Source organism: Centropristis striata, chromosome 5 (genome assembly GCF_030273125.1).
Source record: "Centropristis striata isolate RG_2023a ecotype Rhode Island chromosome 5, C.striata_1.0, whole genome shotgun sequence".
NCBI lineage: Eukaryota > Metazoa > Chordata > Actinopteri > Perciformes > Serranidae > Centropristis > Centropristis striata.
Genome location: NC_081521.1, coordinates 6,888,431 through 6,915,298, shown reverse-complemented (window position 1 = coordinate 6,915,298; position 26,868 = coordinate 6,888,431). Strand labels below are relative to the sequence as shown.

General features: G+C 38.5%; 2 protein-coding genes across 2 annotated transcripts in view; one reads left to right on the top strand and one right to left on the bottom strand.

The window, feature by feature from the left end:
• The window catches only part of slc9a8 (solute carrier family 9 member 8), a 40,518-nt gene extending 27,606 nt beyond the window's left edge, over positions 1-12,912 (bottom strand). Inside the window, exons 1-4 of the mRNA XM_059332915.1 lie at positions 12,578-12,912; positions 10,605-10,786; positions 7,853-7,933; positions 5,690-5,748 (exon numbers count right to left, since the gene is read on the bottom strand). Coding sequence (XP_059188898.1) covers positions 5,690-5,748; positions 7,853-7,933; positions 10,605-10,786; positions 12,578-12,879 — 624 coding nt within the window. The 5' untranslated portion in view covers positions 12,880-12,912. The remainder of the gene's footprint in view (positions 1-5,689; positions 5,749-7,852; positions 7,934-10,604; positions 10,787-12,577) is intronic.
• Positions 12,913-16,433: 3,521 nt separating this feature from the next.
• Positions 16,434-26,868, top strand: part of b4galt5 (UDP-Gal:betaGlcNAc beta 1,4- galactosyltransferase, polypeptide 5) — a 49,261-nt gene continuing 38,826 nt past the window's right edge. Inside the window, exon 1 of the mRNA XM_059332660.1 lies at positions 16,434-16,969. Within this exon, the coding sequence (XP_059188643.1) occupies positions 16,864-16,969 (106 nt within the window). The 5' untranslated portion in view covers positions 16,434-16,863. The remainder of the gene's footprint in view (positions 16,970-26,868) is intronic.

Sequence of the window (26,868 nt, the reverse complement as noted above, 5' to 3'; positions counted from 1 at the left end):
ACAGCCACATTTTGGAGAAGTCACGTCTTGTCAAAGTCACATGACCACCACACCAGGGTGTTGAGTATAGGGGTGGGCGATATGGCCCTAAAAGTTTATCATGATATTTCAGAGTGTTTTTTCAATAACGATATTCTTGACAATATTAAAAAATACTGAAAAATATATGGAAAATTATTTTTTTAGTCTGTATAAATAAATAAAAATCGTACAACAAAATAAAAATAAATCCTAAATCTAAATGTAGTGTAAATTGCAAATATCAACAAATATCACCAAAAATTACTCCCGACTCTTGAGTATTAGCAATTTTAAAAAATAACTATCTAAGGGGTCAGTTATATTAGATACACTTTCAGTAGCTTGAAATGTGACGTTAGCGCAGCACATGAGACTATAGCGGGCCACCACGGTCACCGTAATTAATGGGAAACCCTTACGCCACTACGTCAAGAAGTAGGAATGTTGCCAATAACATGATATGCATTTTTTTAATGCATATCATAAAAAAAAATATATACCGGTATAATCGTGAACGATACGATATGGCACACCCCTAGTTGAGTATACGTCGCTTAGGGATTTAATGAGTTATGGTGAAGCATAAAGCTGAATACAGGAGATTCTAGAAGATTTAAAGTGTTTGTTAAAAGGGTGTCACCATTGGTTCTTATGGGTTAAAAGTTAACCAGCAAATGTACGGAATTTCCACTTGATAAATGACTCAAACGATAAATCAATTATCATCCTTTTTGGTGATTTAATTCCTGTTGATTGACTGATCAACTTAATATTAAGTCAATTGAGCTCATCCTCAGACCACAAGGAGAGATGTGACCTGAGAAGGCGTAATGAGATTTCATCCACACTGATATTGACAGACAGTGGAGACATATATGTTGTAAGAGCAGGAAAAGATGAAATGGATACAACCGGAGAGCGGAGCATGGGCATACTCTAGGGAAGTGCTGAGACAGAGCTTGAACTAAATGAGATAAGATGAATGCCAAAGATGAAGGCAGCGCAGTTAAAAGAAGGGCTGAGAGATAACAGAAAAATACGAGCGGGAACGACGGAGAGACCTTCGCTCAGAGTACCGGCTCCCTGGAGGCTCGGCTTTGACACAGAGTGACATCACCACATGGGAAAAAGGCCCCTGGAACCACAATTAAAACTGTTCTCCCTGTGTCGCTCTCTCCGCGGCGTGGGAGAGATCTATTAAAAGTATGTGCTGCCCTTTGGGGCTTAAAACACACCACTGCAGCCACTGAGGAGAAATGAGGCAACATAATACAGTAGAGGGAGAAAACTGAATTATCTAGAGTACACGGCAGATGCAAATTATATTCACCTATGTATCTCTCTCTGCGTTTTGCCGAGGAGACAAATTGCTGCTAGCGTGTTACTTCTTACCAGAATGCTATTTCTTCTTCAATCTGTGTCAGAGCACAGGGGAGAGATGGGCAGATGAGAGAAAAGGAAGAGCAGTGAACAGTACCAGAAAAGCACATAAGGGTGATTCTAATGAATGGTAGAGCTCATAGCAACAATCCAAGAGCATTGAATACATATTTTCTTTGACCCTTTATAACATATACAGTCTAAAGTCACTGTTTAAGATGAATTTATAATCCATTTGAAAATTTTTAAGGTATTTTCATACAAAAGACATTTGTAGAGCAACAAAATCATTACCGTCACACATTTTTAAATAGAAATAAAAGTTTTTTTCTTTTTTCTTCTTCTTTGGCAAGCACTTAAATATGCTCATGGGCAGCTGGTATCACCAAAATGTATTTTATTAAAATACACATATTTTAATTCAAACAATTCTATCATTACCGTAACATCTAACCATTTTTTTTCATCAATTTTCATTCAGATTTTATTCTTTATACATTGTTAAAAACCATTATGTTTATTTATTATTTTCTCTTAGGTTATTAAGTTTACTGATATACTGTATGTTTTATGTGGTAATTATGTTGGATGTTTGTTTGTGTCTAGTTTAGTTTTAATGTTATTTAATGTGTTAAAGTTCTTATTTATTGTTGTTTTATTTATTTATTTAGGTTGGTTTTGTGACTTTTTTGTTGTTTTTCTTTTTCTTGATTTATGATGTGTTTTGTTAAAATTAATTTAAAAAAAAATAATAAAAAAAATAAAACCATTGTTTGATTATATTCTGTTAAATTATACATTTTTCAACAAATTATATTTATTTTTTATAAAGTTTATGAAATATTTATTGTATATAAGTGTGGGGGAAACCATGACATTTTTATCTGAATGCATTACGGTAAAGAATTTGTGAATCAATAATATGTTCAAAAATATAGAAAATATTATTTTAGCACAAAACAATGAATTGTGCCTCATTATGGCTATATTGTTCATTCATATAAAAGTGAAATATATTTAGTTTAATAAAGTATGTCCTTATAATCTTCACAGACACAACTTAGACTGGCTTCATGAGAATCACCCTTTGGTTCGTAACCCTGAATAATTTGCTAGATGGGGAAAATAGATTAAAATTCTGAAGATTAAACAAGATATTAAACAAGTCATGTCATCATGTTTGTGATAAATTGCCAGTACTACTAAGTGCCCTAATTGAACAGTTAATATCAGCTTTTGTGAATCAAAAATATAGAAAATATTATTTTAGCACAAACCAATGAATTGTGCCTCATTATGACTATATTGTTCATTCATATAAAAGTGAAATATATTTAGTTTAATAAGTATGTCATTATAATCTTCACAGACATAACTTAGACTGGCTTCATGAGAATCACCCATAAGGGAAAATCTTTTCTTCCTATGCTGATTGTAGGGAGAGGGCTGTAGATAGAGGGGTGGGTAGCTAAAAGCAAAGACAGCAGATTTGTGGTGGAGAGTCAGAGTAAAGCCGGTGATGACAGGATGCAGCTGCCTGAGGGGTTTGTACACCCTCGGTGGTTTGTGGGGCAGTCCCAGAGGCTTGCTAGATTAGCCAAGTGGGCCAGCTTTAGAAACATGCTAGTTGGAAGAGAATGCGCCAGCATTGAAGGTAGCTCCAAAAGCATGTGCACTGAAATAAATTATTCTGTAGTCATTTCATTTTACTTAAAACTTTTTGTCCCTAGATGTTTTTTTTATTGTCTCTGCACCTTAATCTCTTAATAATGTACTTTATTACCTGTGTCTTTTTTTATCTACTGCTGATTTTAATGTGTCTGAGTTTTCTCTTAGTCTTTTTGTTTTTTGTTTCTGGTTTCTGTAGCACTGAGATTTCTGTATGAAAAGTGCTTTCAAATAAAATGTATTATTATTACTTAATATATTTGATAAAATGTATTAAATATAAATGCGTGCTTGATTTTCAGGCAGTTGTTTAAGTAACTTTAATAGAAAAATGTTTGAGGTGGAATCTACTTATTTTGATCACATTAAATATAATCTTTATGTGTATGTAATTCTAAATCAAGAGAATTTTGAATGAATCCAACACAATAGAATTAGTCCGTTTTTAATTGACAGGCACTTCCTGTTAAGTTGTTATTAACTCAACTTGTAACTTAGTTAGATTTAATTAATAATATTGCGTGCAATCTGTTGCCTCAATTTTATTGAGTAGCTATTGCTTATCTTTTTTTTACAGTGTGGATGCATGATCCTGTTGAAAGCTGCAAAATGAGCTGGTGATTGAGAAAAACAAAGAGGTGAAACGAGGACCTGTGAGTAAGTGCACTGTATGCACAATTTCAAAAGAGTTGCAGTTGAAAAAATGATCCTGACAGAAACACAGTTTAGCCACTGGCTGTGTTACTCACTGAACAGGTTACATGGTGCATCCTGCTCTTGGGGGCTCTCGCAAAAAACAAATAGGTCAGACATAATGGATTTGCATCAAGGCCCGGGTCTTTTCAAGTCTCCAAAGGTCTAGAAAACCACTTAGCATACCCATGCTCTTGCAAAGAAGCTGCAACATATCACAATGTAACTTCATTACAGTCTACTCAGACAGTTCTTATAAAGCTGCACAGTGATAAGTGGCCATGAAGCCAGTGCCTACTATATATGGACAGGTGAGGAGGTCTGCTCACTGCGAGTTCAACACAAACACAGAGATAGTGCTCCAGAGATTCACAGGACAGGGGCAAAGGGGCTCCAGGGGCTCCAGGGGCTCTGGTTACTAGTAGTGCCGATGACTCAGCAACACCCTGGGGCCCCCACGGATAAAAAACAATGGGCCCCAGTGTGCAAGAAACATTGACACAACCTGTCCTCTTTTCCGCCCTCCCCCTCACTCTGCATCTCTCGTTCTCTCACTCACTGGCAGAGAACAAGGAATTTTAATTAAAGGCTGTGAGAACCAGGAGGAAAAAGAGGAGGGCTCATAGGGACACAGGGGGGGAAGATAGCAGGCAGAGAATGGTGCGTGTCACTGTGTGGAGGTGACAGAGTGGAGATAAAAAAAGATGAGATTTGTGACATAAACAGGGGCCAGGAAATGAAAGACGGAGCAGAAAAGAATGGCAGAGAAAAAAAAGAGATGGAAATCTATAGCATAGGGACGACAGATGTTTATCGGTTTGGGGAATGGGTGGGGGGTTTCCGGAGAATTCGCTGTTGGATGGATTGCATCCCATAAGAAATAGCAAAGGCGGTTTTATACTGTAAGCTTGGTGTATATGGTTTCAATCAGCAAACCATTAAACAATGCCGCCATTTGTCCCTGACCCCCTTAATTGCAGTTCATATCAAGAATGCAGTGGGCGTAGCTCTTTAGCTTATGGATCTGAAGCAACTCTGTCATGCATTGCACATGTGTTTGTCTATTCTGATTGCATGTCTGTGGTGTGTGGAGGACGTGTTTGTTTTGCCTCATGCTACACAAATTAATCCACACTAAGCACCATTTATCATGTGTTAGCTGTGAACAACCTTGGATTGGTATGCAAGATTTTTTTTTTTCCCTTTTCTCTCTTTTATTTCTTTCTCTTCTCCTTATAGTTGTATAGATTTATGAGGATCTTAAACTCTAAGCTATATTTATACAGGGTTTATTTATTTTTTTGTTTGTACTTTTATTCTATTTTGTAGATGGGGTAATTGTATATTGGATTTTTGTAGTATTGTGATTTTGTATGTAGTTGTAAAAGCCCAACTAGGGACAGGAGTTGAAAATTAGCGGAAGCTATATCTCTATATGCAGCACATTGGATGCATGTCCTGTATCTGTTATATGTTAACTGCATTGTCCCTATCAAATAAAATAAAAAAAAAAATAAAAAAAGCTTTTTATTTTGAGTTAAACTGCACATGTTTCAGATAATATTGTGTCAATTTTTTATTTTTTTATTTATTTATTTTTTTGTAACACTGCAATTTCAATTTACAATAATATTATGTCACTTCTTTCAGTTTTACTAGGCTTATGTTATGGCTAACTTGTGGCCATTGAGAGGTTGTGTTCATTCTTGTGTTCATTTTTTCTATGTTTGTGTTGATGCCTGTTGTCTTTGTTGTTGTATGTCTGTAAATTGTTGAGTGTTTTGTTTTGTAATGTACTTTAGAACCCCCTCGAAAAAAAAGAGGATTCCTCTCAAGGGGTTTATCCTGCTCAATAAAATTTCTGAAACCCCCCCCCCCCAAAAAAAACAGCTTTGAATCAGGGTGTGAACAGGAAAACAGACTGTACCTTCCAGTTGGCCAGTTCCTGGAATTCAATGATCTTAATGAATCCTCCCATTAGAATCCCTGGAGAAAGAAAGGAGACACGAAAAACAAAACCACTGTTTAAATATTTTACCACTTTGTATAAAAATGTGGATGCTTGGCAAAATTTCCACTATAGTTCAGGGATAAATTAGACATCAGAGTGTAAAAGGGGTTTTGTCTTAGCTTTGTCTTTGAGAAAGTCCCCTTGGGCCTTTAGTTCTCTTGTCACACAGCCCAGCAGAACATTAATTAAAAGGGCGAGGAAAACATAGAGATGTGTAAAAGGGAAGAGAAAGACAGCGATAGGAAGGAATAAAGAAATTACGTGTAAGCATCAAAGCATTGTCTAAGACCCAGAATATAAGAAGGGGAGGGATAGTGCAGAGGAAAAGACACAATGAGCAGATGAGAGAGCGGAAGTGATGAGGAAGGAAGAGCAGTCCTTCCTGATTTGTAAGCAGAGTGTTATCTGTCTTCAGCAGAGATTCCTGCTCCAAACACTGAGACAAGCTCTGTCTCATGTGCGGCGTGCGGGCCAGGCAGGAGGAAAAGGCCTCCAGGTTCAAGACAGATGTGTGTCAGTGAGTTTGAGCAAGAGTAACTGCACAAACACGTAAAGAGAACACAATGGACGGCAGTAGAGGAAGTAGAATTAACCTGAAGTGAACTCACACTAGACGCAACATAAATCGTTTTTTCAGCAGAGCACTTCCTGATGTTGGGTTTGGTTCATCTTGAAAGACATGTGACTGACTTAACCCATAAGAACCCAGAACCAGTTATCCTTAAAGGAAAATTATGGGGGATATACCACAGACCAAGTGGACAACATAGAACACATTTAGGATGTTTTTTTTTTTAAATCTACGCCTAAATGTCAAAGATCTGTGATGTGATGCAATAGTGTGGTGGTTGTCTCCTGTTACTACAGTTTAACATATTGAACATTGATTAATTGTACCTGTCTTGGACTTCTTATGTACTTATTTTTATTTTATTGTTTTTACTTTTATGTTTTATTATCATAAGATTGTGTATCTTAGTTTTGCCCCTTTTTTCTTTCCTTTTTCTTAATTGATTGTTAGTGTGGTCTTGTAAAAAATGTAAAAACTCAATAAAAGTTGAATCATAAAAAAAAGATCTGTGATGTGACATGTACGTTACACTGGGCATTTATTGTATTTATGTTTATGATATTTCTTATTTTAAAATAAAAAATCTACAAATTTTCTGCTTACAGAAACACAAATTTGCCCTTTTCTTTGCATCTCCACAACATTTATCAAAATTGCGACATTAATAGTGCTGTTTAATAATAAATTATTTTCCAGATTTGTTTTTAAGTAACAAAAAAAGAATAAATCAATAATAAATAAAAACAGAGCTGCCTTTTTGTTTGCATATACATACATATACAACATATATATCATAATTGTGACTTTAATTTGTTCAGGAAATATGGTCGGAACAAGTTAAATGCAATACAGGACAAACTATTAATGGATTAGAATTGTTAAATGGGTTTAAACTTCTATTAGCCTCGTTACAAAAATAAGCATTTTGAAATTAGCTACTTTTTCACATTTCTGTTTCCAGTCACACCCATATTTTGGAGAAGTCACTTCTTGTCAAAGTCACATGACCACCACACCAGGGTGTTGAGTATACGTCGCTTAGGGATTTAATGAGTTAATGTGAAGCATAAAGTTGAATATGGGAGATTATAGAAGATTTAAAGTGTTTGTTACACAGGCGTCACCATAGGTTCTTATGGGTTAATAATTTTAGTACTGTATCCTTACATGTTTAATTTACTACTGGACACACACAAATGGCAATGATGGAAGGACATTTCTATAGCACCATGAGTGTAAGAGAGAAAACCGAAGGAAGGGTGGTCAGACTAAAAGATGTACATCATGAGAACGGCCATTACTTTTATTATTTATATGCACTCTAAAAACAGCAAAAGTGGAGTATTCTGGAAAACTCCCAAATGAGTCTCAACATCAGTTTGCTGTACTCAAAGCCTGCCTGCTTTTTTAAAAAGAACAAGATTTCCTCGAGAGTCTTATATGCAGAAACACTGTAGATTTCTTGACCCGGCCTGTGCAGAGCAACACGTTACATAAGCAGTACTCACCGAGAGAGACGACAGCCACACTCTCTGGAAGAAAATGCAGCTTGAACTTGATAAGCAGGTGCACCAATATGATGCAGATACCTGGGGTGAGTGGGGGGAAAGCAAAGAACACTGAATGAATATTTAGGACGAATACATCCATGTCCCAAACATCATGTCACAGCAACTCAGATCAGCCCAAAAATAGCCCCCACATCATATAGTGTTAACATCTTTTCTCTGCTACTTTACTTCACACAAACTGCTATAGACTGGACAGGGTTGTCTGTGAAAAATCATATAGCTCTTACTTCATTTCCTCTCATTAAAGTCGAAATGGATACTTGAATACACATAATATGAGTCTGTGAAAATACATTATGCAAATTAGTTAAAATACACTTCCTTGACATAAATATCACTACAAAAGCAGTTGCTTGACATTTAAAATTACAGTTCTGAGACTGTGCAATAAAGATAATTGCCCCCTGATTAAAACACAAAATTAGGTTGTGACAGTACGGCAACCATGTATATCAATGTACTAAATCAGTGCATATGCATATTAGTATAATTATGATGACAAACCCCAAGGCTACAATGAAGTAAAGTAAACGGCAATTCATACATACGGCAGAAATGCAGTACAGCAAATGAGATAGTCATATAGTCTATGCAGGACTGAAAACAACAGAGGTCGGCTCATCAAAGCTGGGCTGTTTTGTCATGAGGGAGAAATTAAACTCAGGCCTAATTAAAGCACATAAGGTACATTATGCAAATATGGTTTCCTAGAAGTGCTGTTTAAGACTAGAGTGTGGTTTCTATAATCACACTCTGAGGTGGCCTCTCATTTATTGATCACTATCAAACCACACATGAGACCCATCCATCCATCCATCCATCCATCCATCCATCCATCCATCCATCCATCCATCCATCTATTTTCCTCCACTTATCCGGGGCCGGGTCGCGGGGGCAGCAGGCTAAGCAGGTCATTGTTTTTCTGAATGTTGTGCTTCCCTCATCCAATCAAATATTTGCTTCGCTGGAACATTTGGTTCAAGATGTTTATGTGTTTACAAAGTGAATGAGGCTAATTTGTAACCTTATGCATGATTTATGCCACTTCCTCGGTACAAACCCTTTCTGTGGTAAGTATGTGACTTAACCTGCAGTGAACTAAAGTGCATAATGGAGACTTTGTGTCTGAAGAAGCTCTTGGTGATCTTACACATACTGGATTTATGCGTAACCACATCCTTCACTTTATCCAGTTGCTTCATCCGGAATCACCACCCACATATCTGTTTTAATGAAACAGCAAAGTGGCTGCACATTTACCCTCCATTATTGGCTCTATTGGGTCATTGTGTGAACCACAATGATCATATTTCCCGTTGTTTATTTCCTTTCTCCCAATCCTGTATGCTCAGAAGGACACTAGAGTAGATGTCTCTTGTAAGACTGCATCCAAACTATTAAGCTTTTATTTTCCAACGGAAAACATCTCCTCCCACACCAGAATTTTAGCACAGTGTCAGAAATAATGTCAATCATGACCATTCACATACACTGGGCAGGCGTGTCCGTGTAAATAGAAACAGAGAAAATACTACGGAAGAAGAAAGACAATGGCGAAACGTCTGCATGCCGCAGTCTGCATGCCGCAAGTCTGAGTTCATCTCTGGCTTTGCTGCTCAGCAATCACTGCACTTCCTTGCCCTCACCGAGACATGGTAAACACCAACCAACTCCTCCACTCCCGCAGCTCTTTCTGCTGCCTTCTCCTTCTCTCACACCCCTAGACCTACTGGTAGGGGTGGAGGAACAGGTCTTCTTATCAACCGTGACAGGAAGTTCTCCCTCCATCCACTGCCACAGTTCTCTCCACGGTTCTTTGAATTCCACGCTGTCTCCATAACCTCTCCCTCACCAATAACCATTGTTGTTCTCTACCGCCCACCTGGTCCCCTTGGAGATTTTCTGGAGGAGCTTGACGTCCTACTGTCAAACTTCCCTGAAGATGGTCCACCACTTGTCCTTCTCGGGGACTTCAACATCCAGCCCGAGAAGTCAGCAGACCTACTACTTCTACTCTCCTCCTTCGCTCTTTTGCACACTCCATCACCCCCTACTCACAAAGCTGGCAACCTCCTCGATCTCATTTTCACCAGGAGTTGCTCGACTACCAATCTCTCTGTAACCCCACTTCATGTCTCCGACCACTACTTTATCAAGTTCTCCCTCCCACTCTCCCGATCGGACTGTCTGCCCTCACCAACAGATACCACACTGGTCCGCCGCAACATTCGCTCTCTCTCTCCTCCTGCTCTGGCTTCAACTGTTCTCTCATCCCTCCCTTCATCAGACTCATTCTCACTTCTGCAGCCCAACTCTGCAACCGACACTCTCCTTGCCACCCTCTCCTCCTCTCTTGACTCACTCTGTCCTCTCACTCCTCGGAAAGTGCGCAAGTCCTCCCCTGCCCCTTGGCTGTCGGACTCTGTGCGTGCCACCAGAGCTCCCCTACGGGCAGCAGAACGGAAGTGGCAGAAAACTAAACACCCTGAGGACCTACACAACTACCAATCTCTTCTTGCTGCCTTCTCATTTTGATATCAGCTGAAAAAAGCTCTTTCTATCAGACCAAAATCCAATCCTCATTCTCCAACCCCAAGAAACTCTACTCCATCTTTACAAACCTCCTGGTTTCAGAATAAGGCTCTGTTAGACAAATACTCAGCAACAAAGCAAGAGAGAGGCTACTAACCAATAACCAGCAGGCTGAAAAATATGGTTAATCCGCTGGACTGCTCTTCCTCCTGGGCCTTGACCCCTGTCTGTACAGGCAGAATGGGCTTTGGAGTCGGGGGCGCCGGGGTCGTCGGCTTGACAACAGATTTTGTAGAGTGGAGGGTCTCATTGCTGTAGCTGTCAGTGTCATTGGACTTGCTGTAAGGACAGATTCAAGAAAAAAAGCATGTTGGTGTGATGCATGCATAAATCAGTCGACCAATAAATACATCAATGCTGTAATCACAGAATTCACATCAATCAACTCACATTATTTTTTAAAGCTCCATAAAACTATAGTGTTAAATGGGAGAAAAGAGACATACAGAAAGAATCCAATCATTTTTCACCTACCCCTTCCTAAAATATTTATATTGATATTAAAGGGTATACACGCCGGACAAAAGCACCACATTTTTTCCACGTGCTCTCTATCACCATAAGTTTCAATTTTTGGTAGGAGCCACTTCATCAAGATTGCAGATCGGAGATGGCAGCCATATAAAATCTATGAGAACCAATATATCTTCCAAGCCACTTAGAAGGTCAATCTTGGTGTCAAAATATACAGTTTCTGGTTCAAAGAATCATTTAAAGATATTGAGAATATCACTAGATGATTATTATAATAGGTCACATACAGTGCATGTATTCTGAAAAATGCACTAAAGGTGCAAGGTGCTCATGCATGAAGGCACACTGGAATTGCAAAGATCTTTGTGGTTGTGTATGTAATAAATGATAAAAGTGAAGCTAATAAAGTTTAATTAAATGAAATCATGTTATCAATTTTTCAGAATACATGCACTGTATATGACCTATATTAATATATGTCAGACCGCTCAGGAAGCGAGTTGGAAATTACGTTAATACATGGCAAAAGTGAACATATCTATTTGATCAAATAATCATCTAGGGACATTTTCAATAGCTTTAAATGATTCCCTGACCCCCTAAAATGTATATTTTGACACTAAAATTGACCTTCTAAGTGGTTTGGAAGATATATTCGTTCTCATAGATTTTATATGGCTGCCATATCTTGATGAAGTGGCTCCTACCAAAAATTGAAACCTATGGTGACGGAGAGCATGTGGAAAAAAATTGGTGCTTTTGTCCGGTATGTCCCTATTCTTCTAAAATCTAAGATGCCTGACTATGAATCATAAGCGTTATAATACCTTGCTAAACTAGAGAGACTCCAATGAAGGAACCTTACAAAAGTGTTATAAGATAAATATGTGATTAACCCTATAAAGCCAAGTGTATCATATTTGATACACAAGTTTTTGAGACCTCTAAATCATCAGTGTGACTTTTTTTTTTTCTTGAAAAACCTGATATATACATGTGTTGAAGAAAAAAATATATAAACACCAGATGTAGCCCAAATAATTTGCAGGTTCCACTGGTGGATCCATCATTGCAGCATGAAAACTTCATATCAGCAGATGTATGATGTTGTCTTATTTGGAAAAAAAAATATTTTGCATGTTTGAGAAAAATTTTAAAAGGAAAGTCAAAGTTGAATTGGTTAAAAATATTTTAAGGTTGCACGAAAAGACCCGGTGTATCAAATATGATGCAAATTAGAATTCATACATGCAAATTGATATTGATTTTTTTTTTGTTTGTTTTTTTGGTTAGCAGGTTCAATAAACATAAATAGAATTTTCTGGCAATTGTTTCATGGTTCAGGCTTCATAGGGTTAAGTCTATTTCTTTTATAGCCAAGTGATACCATATGTTTTATGTTTTATTTTTAAACCAGGATTTTTTTTTTTTTTTTTTTTTTACCATTTAAAGAACTGTTGTATGTTAACTTAGCAACGTGTCTTTCAAATTGCTACTGGAAACCTGTTTAGTAACATTACAAACACTGTGGAGATATTGATAGCTGGCTAACGTTACACAGGGCTAAGTAGCTTAAATGAATATGTTGCTTCAGACCTGACAGGCTGTCCAGCCTTCTGTGGGTTGATTGAATCGCGTCCATCTGTTTTTTCATGTTTTATTAATATTTGCTGGTTGTCAACTGGAGTATCCTTGTGGTCGTCGTCATCTCTTACACGGAGCTCCAACGACTTTTCCCCCTCAGCTCGCTGTGACACACACGGGTTAACGAATAGTAGCAACAAGCATAGCAACACCACTTTATGGCTAATCCCTCTCATTCTCAAACAAGTGCTTTTAAACCTAAAATCAACGTTTTGTATTAAAAAAGGCTGGATGCTCCATGTCGACTGCTCCATGTATGTGTTGACATCACAACTCCACTTCCTGCTAAAGGTTTATTCGCTGGGAATTGTAGTCCTTATGATGCATGGATGACGCAGCAGACTAGCAAAGAAACAAACGTACGTAGTTTAATGCAACCGTTGTCAAACAAATATATATGTTTTTGTCAAACTGGATACCATTACATTTTCAGTAATACATGGTAAATCACACACGATGGGTCAACCAGTTATCTTGTGTACTCAATTTCCCAGAAGCCACTGCAGTGTCGCGTCAGCCATCCACATGCTGTTTTATGGATATTGTAGTTTTACAGTAAGAGAAATTTGATTTAAAATAATTCATGCATTTTATCCATCCAATCAACATATTGTTAGAAGATTCAAAAAAAGATATTGATGTGAAATACGCTTTCTTTTCTGAACATATTGAAACTGTTACTCATTTATTTTGGTACTGCCCCTTTGTCCAAGGTCTCTGGATTAATATTTGTAACTTTATTGCAAACAATGTTGATAAAGATTTTAAGTTGTTTTGGAGGGATGTAGTATTTGGCTCTTTGAATTTAAAAAACTAAATGAAATATTTAGTATAAACCTCATCATACTGATGGTGAAATTTCATATTCATAAATGTACATTTGCTCAAATAAAACCATCTTTTGTTGCCTTTCACAGTGAGCTCAGGCAGTACATCGCTTCTATTAAATTCTCCAACAACCAAAAAGCAATTAAAACAGTTGATATTTGTGAACTATTAAATATATAACTGTAAGCTCTTCCCCCCTGGCCTAGAATATACATATGAAATGCTTTTGTAATGAATTGTATGTTTCTTATGTTTGTGAAGCAAAGTTGTAATAAAAAATGGTAGGATATTTTTCTTTTTATAACCCCTTGGCAAGAATAATGTGTATATTGTAAATTGTTATTGTGAATAATACATTAATTAATTAAAATTAAAAAAAAGATATTGTAGTTTTATATGTTGTCTGCACTAGCTGCAAATTACCTGCAGATGTAGAACACAGTTAAAACACCTGCTACCTTGTAACATTAGATGAGTACAAACTGATATGTTTTGTAGTTAGTAATTTAAGTTAATAAGACATATCAGAGGTAGAGGATACAATTATGAACACCCTACATATTTATTGTTATGAAGACATGCATGAATGAGTAGGCCAATATTGGAAAATGAAAATCATACACCTATTCAGTATACAGCTTTCATAGTAGTTGAGCATTGCTTGGAGCCCATTGCTGCATAAATAGTAGCCTAGACCTAACACAGGCAATCACAAAAAACTGTAATAAATGCTATATATGCTATGAATCCAATACAAAATAAAATAGGCCTACAGTAAGACTTCATAAAATACATAATCTAAAAAAAGTTATAATAATATTTAACAATAATAATAACATTTGTTAATTAAGCTTTATGATAATTTTGATGATCACACACAAAGACACGCATACAGGTACAAAACCTCTTCAACAATACTGGACATTATAACCTCAATAATTGGTTTTATAACACTCTCTCTTAAACTTCTCAGCAGTGTTAGGGAGTAGGCCTTGTAATAGCTTGCTGGTGGTTTGACTACTTTCATTTGTATATAGTGATTCAATTGTATGAATAAAACTACTTAATAATTTGAGTCCATAAACTGTTGCAAAAGCATGCCCAGGCAAAGCATGCCTTAGGCAGTCACCTCCTCGCAACTGACCTTTTACCTTTGTGTGATACATGTGTAATAGGGTGAGAGTTGTTCAGTGCTAACACAGAGGGAACATCATCATCCTCAAATGTTGTTGCATGTTAATTAATAAGTTACCTGGATAACTGAGTAAGCCTGATTGGTGCAATACCTCAACCTGGACCTGGACCTGGACAGTGTCTATGAAAACAAAGCTGACATTCCTTGCACTTTATTTTTTTCTACTGTTATTATTATCTTTTAAAAGAAAAAAAAAAGAAAACATTAAAAACAATGTCTTGTAAAACTATTGTATGTTATATGTAGGTTTTTCCAATGTACATAAACAAGTTTTAACATGCATTTTTTTATGAAAACGAGTTAATTATCGTCATTGAACCATGATCAGTGAGAGGTAAAGAACACCATTGCACTAAATATTGATTGAAATGGTTAGTAGCCTAATGGAGCAATTAATGAAATCTAAGTAATGTTTGTTGGGACTTGTTGGTTTCTGACACTTTTGGATAATTAAACATGCACCGGGTCAAATTGACCCATGAACATTATTGCTCTTCCTGAGAAACGAACATAACAGGAGGGTTAATTTAGGAGATTTGGAGGTGAATAAGTGGGCTCAATCTAGAGGCATTACTGTACTGCTGTGATTTTTTTGTTTTTTATTTTGAATCACATTTACATTGTCAATCTGATTTGTCTAAGTTGTTTTAGTCACCCTATTACACATAAATCACACAAAGCTAAAAGGTCAGTTCTTCTAGTTGGCTTTTAACACCACGTAGAGTGTGGATTTTATGATTTTTTTTATGATTTTATGTGTATACATGCATATTTTATTTTGTGCGTGCAGTGCATTTTAGTCATTTTTATTTTCTTCTATTTTTTCTTGTTGTATTTTAGTGTTTTATTATCTACTTATCTTTTTTATTGTGCTTATGTTCAGCACTTTGAAAACCCTGTGTTTGCTATAAACGTGCTATACAAATAAAGTGGATTGGATTGAACCAAACTGAATTTCTCCCTGGAATAGCATTGATGTAGTCCAGTGTGAAATAACTAGCAGCTTGCAAAGCTATCAAAGTAGCTTTCCTAACACTGTTAGTATGATACATTTTATAGGCTACCCTATAAAAAACAATCAACAACAAAACATGGGCCCATATACATTATTTTTCAGAGCAAGACACCAGATGAATGAGCTGGTAACAGTTAAATGAATGCTTTGATTGCACTGCAAAGGTGTGTCTAATCTTGTTTTATTAAATTAAGAGTATTAATCTAGAAATAATCATGTTGTACGCTTAAAATAAGAAATCAACTCTTAAAACAAGATAAATTAAAGCTGCAAGCAGCGATGAACTGGCCCGAGCAGAGTGACCTGCAAGTTATTTATTTCTTATGAGGATAAAAAAAACAACTTTAGATTGAAAAGTGTCAGATAATTTGTCTTCTTTTAGTGTTAATTTCTTATTTTAAGCATACAACATGCTTATTTCCAGATTCAACAATCTTAATTCAAGAAATCTTGTCAAGTAAAATGATCTGTGCATGCAGCAAGATCATTTCCCTCATATTTGGTGTTTTTAACTTGTTTTTAGACACACCTTTTTTTTGCAGTGTAGTCATAAATCAGATCCTAATGTGAATCCTGTTAAGCTAAATAGCTAGTTTAGAAGATTACATGTGTCATAATCTCGTGACGTTGTGACAATGTACGTTACTTTGGGTTTTCGGTCGCCAGGTTACGTTGTTAGCGTTGTGGGCTCGTGCTTGTTTTGTCGGGGACCGTTAACGCCCACTTTAGGTATTGCTCATTTTGCGGAGAGGCAGCCCCATTCATAGGGCCAGTAGGGGAGGCAGGCACAGCGCAGGAGCGGCCAAACACCATCACCGACCGAGTGTGTGAGCCAAATGATGGTCTCTCCCTGAAAATACCAGGCCAGGTTCAACCGATCCACCATTGTCAGCCGTTTCGACGTCGGACATTGCGGACTCCAACCGTCACCATTCTCTCAGGAATGGGATTTGAATGTCTTGATTGAATCCTGGAGATCCTCTCCTGCGCTCGACCTGCCGCGGAAACACTCTGACTTCCTAGTCGCCTGGCTCCTCATTGCTGCCGCAGACCGGCCACTCTACTCGGCTCATTTCACCCAGGCTGTCCGCGGACCACTGGCTCTGGCATCTGGACACATCTGGACAGATCTATCGTCGTTGAAGATACGGAAACGTGCCTGTGTGTGTGTGTGTGTGTGTGAGATCTGCTGCCTGTATAATGCCGACAAATTTGCGGTTCCGGAGAAGGTCATTCCTTGGGCTTTTATTCCTTTTTTCACTGTCCACCACCGCATTATATTTCATCTACTCCGCCCCCGGAATCGGTGAGTGAGAACAAAATGATCTTATTTTAACTAGTCAGACGTTAAGATGCAGTGAGGTTGTTTGTATGGGCTGTTAGGTCATGTGTGACAGCTCGACAAGCGGAGGGGCCATGCGCCTCTGCTGAGCCTTCATCTCTCCCAATCGATGATGAGACTCAACTGGATGCTGAAACTCAATCCTTTAATATCCATGTACCTGACCATGATAATAATAGTGCTACTGATGAGCATTATGGCTGCTATAATCATGCTGATGTTAGCAGGCCTGGTAGCAATGATTATAATGCTTATAGTAAGGAGTGGGGCCAATGGAAAAATATGGAATTTTGTTTTTGATTTTGGGTTCATTGTTGGCATCCATGTGTATTTCACAACTGTCTGACTTTGTTGCTGGGGCAAAGGTTATGAGTCATAGCTAGTCATAGGCCTAAATGACATTAAAGTCAACCTGAGCATAGAGATTACTGGCATTCCTTACATCATTTGCTAGTAAGTCACATGCAGTTTTGTAGTATCACATGTCCTTCATCCCTGCAATCATTAATTAATGAATGTGTCCCATCATCCCCTCCCTTCTCCTTTATCTATCACTCTTTTGTGTCTTTGTTGAATGTGTGTGTGGATATGTGTCCCCCCCCCCCAGTCTTACTGGAGCTGGCGGTCTCACACATGTTTTCTTGGAGACCTTATAGTCGAGGCTATGGTTCACTCATCCTATTGGCCAAGATACGTAGGGCGAGCCCTGCTTGCTATTTTTGTTCGTTATCACCACAATGTCACTTTATTGTAGCTTAACAGGCACAGCTTATCTTGATGCATGGCACTTATTGTAAACTTGGGACTTTAACCCAACTCTGTGCTAACCAGATGTGTTATAACTTTCCACTCAGTGGGTATAAAACACTGATGAATGTGCAAATGAGTAACACTAACATGGTTGCCTATATTATTGAATTGTTATCAGTTTGCAAGGTAATATATGAAGAAAACACAAAGGTGGGGTTAAAACAGGCTACAGGGACCTTTTACGATACACAGCAGATTAAGCCACCGTTGGTTGGATATCCTGTTGTGCTTGCTGAACAGCTTGGCAAGGCTGGGCTTCCTTCAGACATTGTTATGTATCTGCTCTATTTAAAACAAGCCACAGCATGGCATGAATCATCTCTGTGAGCTCTTATACAAAACACACAACAATGTTGTAGTTTACACAAGAAAGTAAAAGCAGTGTAGTTCCCATGACATTTACCAGGGATGGGCAACTGGAGGCCCGGGGCTCGCGCCCTCACTTGAAGTGGCCCTCAGTACAACTACATGCATTTGAGCATGAAATCTTAAAAGTGCAATGTAAAAATGCAAAAGATTACTTCTTGCAATTAATGTTGGTCTGCTGTTCTTGCACTGAAAAAAAAAGAAATCACAGTAAGTGGTTATTTTTTATTAGCTTCAAACCTTTTTTATTCCTATTTGTACTGTTAAACATGCATTTGAGCATGAAATATGTTAAGTTACTGCACTGTAAACACATTTAAAATTGCAGTTTCATCATATCTGGTTAAGTACACGGTCCTATATGTGGCCGTGTGGTAGTGTCGATGAAAAATTGTGGCCCCCTGCAGCATTTAAGTTGCCCATCCCTGGCATATACAGTCAATAGGTAAACATGGGAGCCAGTCATTATTGGAGCAGGGAGTGACTGTATGGGTGAACTAGTGTTCATGTCATACAAGTGCCTCCTTTCTCAAACATCAAAGACAGAGCTGGTTCTTCTTACTCATCAAAATGGGCATTGATCCATTCACGCTTTTTACCTGCTGTGGACAACTTGATCAATAGTCGAATCAATTCTTATGTGGAGGACACATTACTGACAGGAATAGGCTGTGTAAGTCCCAATAACAGAAAGCAATTATTCCTCCAAATGTGAAACAAATAAACACATAAATCGTTGAGCTACCAGAACAAGAATAATCCATCATTCACTTCACTATTTTTCCTGCTGGAGTATTGATGGTGTCTGGTGACCGGCTGAGAGCTGTTCACATCCGTCCTCCTGGGTGTTGACTATTGTAGGGCTGTAATGGCCACGTGGTTTACTGGGGGTTAGTTCAGAAACAGAACAAGAACCAGCAGCACCAGTCTATTAATTATAGATGGTGACCAGGAGCAAGGCAGCTTCTGCTGCTGTTACTAAAAGCTACAGTTTAGTCTTTTACACTTGGGGTGCCTGGAGCTGCAGCAGCAGGCCCAAACAGAAACACCAGGTGGGGGCTGGAGGATTCTGGTACTCCAGACGAATAGTTCCTATCATTTTGACATAAGACAGTGTGATTTACTCAATGGTAATGTATTAATGCATGGCATTAGCTGAGGTTTCAGATGCTGTGGCCAGAGATGCACGAGTGAGCCGCAGCTTGTCAGACAGAAACAAACAGCAGCAAATGTGGGCTGTAAACAAAGATATTTTGAAACAACACACATTAACATTTGAATTAACTATCCCCCAACAGAATGCATAATCTCACATGCAGATTCTCTTCCCAGACCTCTCGGTATCTTTTTAACAAAGATAGTTGTACTGTGGTAAGTTGTAGTAATAGTAATAGATCTATAATCCAGGGGCTGCAGGGATAAATCAAGCATCAGACTAGATGCTGTATTCTGTTGCGGGTGTTTAAAATGATTGGGTTCTGTGCTGGTGTATGTCCATTTGTCAGCTAAATTTCTATCTGACAAGCTGCTGCCTCACTGAGACATCTTCCACATGATTGTAGCTTGAGCTAATGTCCATGCATCAACATTACTTCCACTAATTAACTTCAACCACCATGCTGCATGTCTTAAAATCTGCCCTATCTCTGAGCAGGTGAGGAATGGATAGACGTATTTTTTGTGTGCATACAATGAGTGTAGTAAATTAACAATAAAATCCTCATAGTTGGGGTCTTTGTGTCATTCTGTGTATTTTTAAGTAATTTTGTGCCTTTTTGTGTCTTTTTTTGGTCATTTTGTGTCCCTTTTTAGTCATTTTGTGTCTTTTTTTAGTCATTTTGTGTCCTTTATTTGTCATTTTGTCTTTTTCTGGTCATTTTGTGTATTTTTTGTCATTTTTGTGTCTGTTGTTGTGTCTTTTTTAGTTATTTTGTAGTAAATTCAACAACAACAAAATCCTCACAGTTGGGGTCTTCTATAACATTAGTATATACAGTGCCTCTCATCAAATTGGGAGCTCTGGCCACAAATATATTAATTATATTATTGTATGATGGCAGCCACACTTTGAAGGTGGGCAGATTTGCTGAAAGGATCATATAAGAGAGGAAGCTGCAAAGAATTAGCAGAATAATTCAGAGTAAAAAGAAGAAACACAATGATGGTAAAGGGCAAGAGGAGGGGGAAACAGATAGGGAAGGATGAAAGAGATGAGCCTCGCTCCTTTCCTTCTGCTGGTTTGCACATCGGGGAACCCATCCAGAACACCTGAGCAGGGCTTCCTATGATACCCAGGTGGCTTCAGTGCAGAATGCCCCAATTTCACAGCTTAGTCCATTTCTCTCTCTCTCTCTCTCTCTCTCTCTCCTCCCGTCTGCCTCTGTCTCTCTCTCGGTTTCTCTGTCTCCATGTACTCATATGCACTGACACCCCAGCCTCGATGTTGCCCCGGAGCATGGATGCTGACTGATGCAGGCTGGGGATGCAGGGCACAGCTGGGCCTGATTGCAGCAGTTTATTTAATTAAAACATGAGAGAATCCCACTGGAGCGAGAGATAGGGAAGACACAGGCTCTATTTATAGGTTGAACACAGATGCACACACACACACACACACCTCCACATCCGGTGAGAGCAAGGAAGACAAGGAGCCAGGTGCCTCCATTTTTCTCCGGAGACCAGGCTCATCCTCCCATCTTAATGGCTGTGTGTGTGTGTGCTGGGATGTAAAGGCTTGTCTGTCTATCTGTACCACTGTATAAGCTTTAGCATATATCAGATTTATTTCTAGGTGTGGCCTGCTGGCAGCCAGTTCTCAGTCCTGACAGCGTCTGTCAGGTTGCTTCACAGTGTGAAGCAATGCAGACACATAGTTTGAAAGGACCGAAGAGATCCCCCAGGGTTTAAAGTAGCTTCAGATTTTCGTGCATATTTGTTAAGCAAAACAAAGGTGAGGTGAGGATACACTTACAGCAATAGAGCCTTTTTTTATATGCTTTTGGATTAGACATTTGGCTCTTTGGCTCTCTTTTATTTGGTAACCTTATGTTACCTTTTGGCACCTGAGTATGCCTCATATACCTCTCAGCCTTCCCTCAGAACCTTAGTGATGATGCAGACTTCCAGTAAGTACATGTCTCAGAAGCAAATGATAGCCAAAGCCTTTTGATGTAAACACACCTCCTGCTCTTACAGCCGGGAATAATTGCATATCTGCAGGTGTCATGTCTTCAAGTTGGTCTGCTCTATCAGCAAATATTACTGAGAAAGACTAATGATAAACATGCTCTCTGCTGCCCAGTGCAATTGTGTGTGGCCCTTATTTATTATTATTTTCCGGCCTTTAAGAATATGCCAGCTGTAGTAAATACAGAATGATAAGCCCAGTGGGAATGCTGTAAGTAAATGAATAGGTCTGAAGAGTATGATCTCATAAAACAAATATCAGAAATGATAAAACCACATACAAATGCACTATTTGCATCAAATATATCATTTTATGTATTGTGTTAACTACCACATGAACCCATGTGAACCCTAGCCACACTCTAAAACCAGTAAATCATGCCACTAAAGTGTCCCGACTCTGCTTTTACAGCTTGTTACAACCATGTTGTTTATAAGTACATGCAGTATACGTCTATGGCTTAAAACTGTGAAATATGCTCTGTGAAAACTTTAGCGTACCCCTGCAGACATGTTTTAATGCATGTAAAATGTTTTTTTTTTAGAGCTTTGGATTGGCTTTCAGAGTTGTGATAGTTGACTTAGCTTGCCCAGCACACATTTGAATAGATTGTTAAGAGGGAAAGTGCTCAGACATTTCTACCCGTAGTGGAGGAATGTGAAAACACTTTACTATTGACAAACTTTGCACAGATACAAGTCAGTAAAGTCAAAGGGACATTACATTGTGAGCAGAGGGGGACTTTAATAAATGTAAGTGTGGATCAGGGATGGGACAAACTATTTATATTGCAGTAAACCTTGATGCAGCCTCTTGCAATACAACAACACTGGCACCAGTTTAGCAGAATATTTTCTAGGGGAAATGAGACAGAGGTGTACCCTTCCTTTGCACAAACAATTTTTGCAGAACCGGTTTTGCTTTTTGGCCGTTCAGCTTATCAGACAGCTTACATGTTCATATTGTTGTTGTTGGAAACACGTTTTATCTCATTTTTGTGTCTATGAAACTCTGTTAAAGTAACTCAAATGGCATTGCAATTGTTAAGATTCAGATTTTTTGTTGTTGCAGAATCTGCTGGACAGTGATACATTTATTACCACAGGCAAAATGTCAGTTTACCATCATGTCATGAGTTACCCTGTGAATCATGGCCCATTCAGATTTATTGTTATATAGTTTGATAACTGAATGTGGAATGCTCTCTCACTCTTTCTACCTCGCCTTAAGGGATTTCTTTGTAGAGACCAGCACAAGGGCCGTGCTTTTGATTTAAGCTTGCCTTGTTATTACTGTCATGGCAGAGATATCACAGGCCAGTCCTGTGCTATCACTCGCTCAGTCCTAATGACACTGCTGTTTTTATCCCCTCATTGCTACTGGGCATGCTGGTCTCTCTTCAGTGTTTTCCCAGAGCACTTTTTACATTTCCTCTGGTCCCACCCTCCAAGCTTTGTACTATTATGATTGTCCATCCACTTTTATGTCTATTTGTTTGTGCAGCCACTTCCTGCAAGGCTGACTTTCCAATATAACTAACGAGTGGCTGCCTTTCCCCAGGAACATTTGAATCCTAATTTGGGTAAAAACTGGCGCTTGGCGTGGAGTAGTATTGAAGAAGGAAGGAGCTTGTAAAGATCGGCCAGATTATGTTTGGTGCTTTGCATTAGATGGAGCTGAAAACGCTCCATGTAGCTATAGCTTTAGCCTGACGTGTCGTGTGTTTAGATGCTGACCTGTTATTCTGGCCGATTTAATGCGGGTAAATTATTAACTTTGTTGAGGTGAAAGAGATTGTGGTAAAGTTAGTGCTCATAGGACCTTGTTAATCATCCTGGATAGATGAGCTGAATCTGCACTGTCTGCTTATTTTACACCACTCCGAATCACTACTAGCTGTAGTTTAACTGCCTCTCCTAAGCCTTCTAAAATTTACAGGCATCAGCATTTATAGCTTTGTTGTTGGTTACCACAGAATTGGCGGAGTCAGACACAAATCCACTTGCTGAAGTAATAGCGGTGTCTGTCTTTGTGCATTGCAGTAACGAGTGAGTCAATTGTATTTACAGAAGGTGTAGGGGAGAACAGGTTGGTGTCTGCAGCAATACTTGTGCTCATGTGTGCACATTGCTCACGATGCTTCTGTGCCGATGACTCGCTTTAATGCACTTCTCTGGCACTTTTAAAGCCATCCATCTCAAGTCCCTACTGTAACGCTACCCCCACCCCATCACCCGCCCTCCTTCTGCTGCCTAATTGATCCATCCATTTAGCTCTTAAGGCTAATTTCCAGAGGCTAGGGATAGCCAGGGTGAAATATTAACTTGGTGCCAAGCTGCCCCAAATAGATTCCATTGTGAATAAACAAGCAAGGTACGTGGCGATAAATTATGCAGCTTCTCTTTTTAACTTCTGTAAAGTTCTTCTGCCATTTAAAAATTGAACGTCTCTAGTTTATTAACAGTGAATGTAAAACTATATATACTCAGCGGGAAAGCAAAACATAGAAAGCTGGATACACGGCCGTTCAATCAGGGAAATTCCTCCGGCTGGAGCACTTATGGTCTGCAGTTTGACATTTTCACTACAGTTGCCATGGTTCCCTGAGGGCCTGTTCCCATCCAGGACTGACTCCTTTTTCATCGTCACAGCAACCAGAGAAACATGCCATCCTTGTTCCCATGATGACAGGGGTGACAACAAATCCCCAAGGATACAGTTGTTACAGTCATTTGGGACAGAGCCATGAACCGTCTCTTTGTCTGGGACATCTGTACACTGTAAAGGAGCCCCTTCAGTAAAAGTCATTACAACTAGACTAAATAACGTCAAACAAGGACCGATTGCTCTTTACTGACAGGTCAGAACAGCACTTACCCCATTATTTGAAATAAACACATCAAAATTATTATATCTGCTTGCAGCTAGACTTTCTATGCTTGGCTCTGCCTGCTGTGGCTGTGTGCTACATTCCTGCGTTGTAAACGTGTGTGCACAGTCCAAGGACATGTGACTCTAAATACTCTATTAACAAAGGAATTTAGTTAAACATCAATAGAGTGGAAGTTCATTGCACCTTGTGAGTCAGTCAGAGGCATGAGCAATCCTCTTAAAGCCTTTCATTGACCGTGTGATACCCTACCTGCTTTCCCCCATTACACACACACACACAGAAACGCACACACATATCAACTGTACACTCCAAATATGGTTTACTAGAATACGCAGGAGCACTCAGCGTCGCCCCGAAAATGACACGGATTACATAACCGCTTTGATTGTGACACTGTCGACTATAAAACGTTCTTTTCCCTGTGATGGCAGAAGACAAGAGACACTAAGTCCTTGTTTTTGTCTGAACACCTAGCTTACAGAGGAAATCATTTTATCCAGTGTTTTCAGCGCACTTCAGTTTATATTTGTAGATTTTCTCATAATTCTTCCATGGCCAAAAGCAGGGAGCAGGAGATTAGTATGACCTAAAATATGACAACATGCTATGCACGGATCTATTGAGGATCTATTTTGAACAGATGGTTCAAACTTGTGGCTGCTGGTACATTTGAGTATTCATTTGGTTAAAAACAAACATTTTATGCTTTTCTTATCGGACGAAGGGTTGCAAAATTCTGTGAATTTTCAAAGTTGGAAACTTTCCATGGGAATTAAGGGGAATTTATGCACCACACGATAATTCTACTCCTTAAAGAATTGTCACTTGATTGATTGATGCATTAATGGCTCTTACTGCACTAGACCTTGATTCTAGTCGCTTTGGATAAAAGCGTCTGCTAAATGATGGGAGTTAAGGGGAATTTATGGGAATAAACGTGAATAAACTGGGAATAAACCGCCAATTTACAAAATTGAAGGTTGGCCCTTAACAGGGAACTTAAATATAGTTAGGGAAAATGTATTTTAGCATAATCTTGACAAAAAAACAAAACAGATTTCATGCAAGTACACTTGAATATCTGCTATTCTTCAATCACATGCACATAGCACAATTACTGCAGGGCTACTGAGGCCACGCCCCTATCGAGGCCACGCCCCCTGCATGCACTGCACATTCCTCCATCACATGTTTAATTCAACATTTACATGTTGAATAGGGCAGAGGGGCTCTTTTCATTTTCTTCATTCAACATTTTGAATGGGACTTTTTGGGCATCTTTTTACTTAATTTTTGAATGGGTGGGGTCGGGGAGATGAGTAATATTTAACTCAACATTAATGTTTTTGTTGTTCAATGAAATAATTCATTGCTCAATAAAATAATTAAAACTTGATAAAGTTCTATTTACAAATAAGTCTGTTGAAATGTCATGTTTTTTTGATTTTGCATATTTTCAAAATCCCCAGCTTAACTTCCCAGGGAGAGTTTCTGGAAATTTTCCACCCATTTGCAAGTCAGAAGTGAATGGATTTGCATTTGTTCATGTTCACAAAGAGTTATTGAACTAGGCCAAAGACAAACTCATGTATGAGGTGAGTTGATGGGTTACACCCAGCTTTTACACACATGTAAATACTATTGATTTAATTGATGTAGCCCTTTACTGACATAGCCACTCCTGTGGAAAATTCCGGACATGTGTACACTGTGATCTATTTGCATCCAGTTATTTACATTCTTTACGTCACTGTGTTTGATTAAGGTTTATCTAATGTTTTTTTCCGCCAATCAACCACAAAAAAATCTATTTATATCTGTTTATTGTGCTAATATATTAAAAAAGGTACAACCTCTCAGTTGAATTTGTAAATTATAGACACAGAACGAAGGCCATAATTACTGTAGTTCAAATGGAAGAACAAAAAGAAATCAATAAATAAAATAAATATAAATATCTTTTTACTTTAAAACCTCTTGCATACTTTTTATGTTGTTTATTGTGCAAATAGTTTTTTTACCAGTCTGGTGAAAAGTATAAAATCTCCTGTTTGGTCTGTGTGTTTAACCTTTAGACACCTTGCTTCCTCAAATTTCTAATTTAATACTGTAATTGTACTTGTACTTGTAGTTCCCCTCAACCTATAGTTCCTGTTCCTATTAGATCGTGTGACGGCAATCGGACTCTGTTTGACCCACCTGTAGAAAGACACAGTAAAGTAGAAACAGGTGATACAGAGTTGATCCCTGCACACACACAGTTACCCTACTCTTACATCTTATTCTATTATCTGTAAGGTGACCCATATGCAACAGTCTGGATATTTGACCACGGACAGATGGCGGAGCTGAGTGCAGGGCGGGTGGAGGTGTACAAATGTTTAGATGGAGGCAGAGACTGAAGGTCTTGTGTTGAGCCACTAATCATTTATGTAACCTAATCATCCTGAGGAGAATCCCAGTCTTTGTTGACCAGTTCTGGGCCTCCCTTTGTTATTGAGACTGTTACCGTGGTTACTTTGGTCATGTGCTTTGAGGGCAGCCAAACTGCAACTTGTGATGAGCCGGTTTACAGCAGTGATGCTGCCAGTGAGGCATAACCCAAAC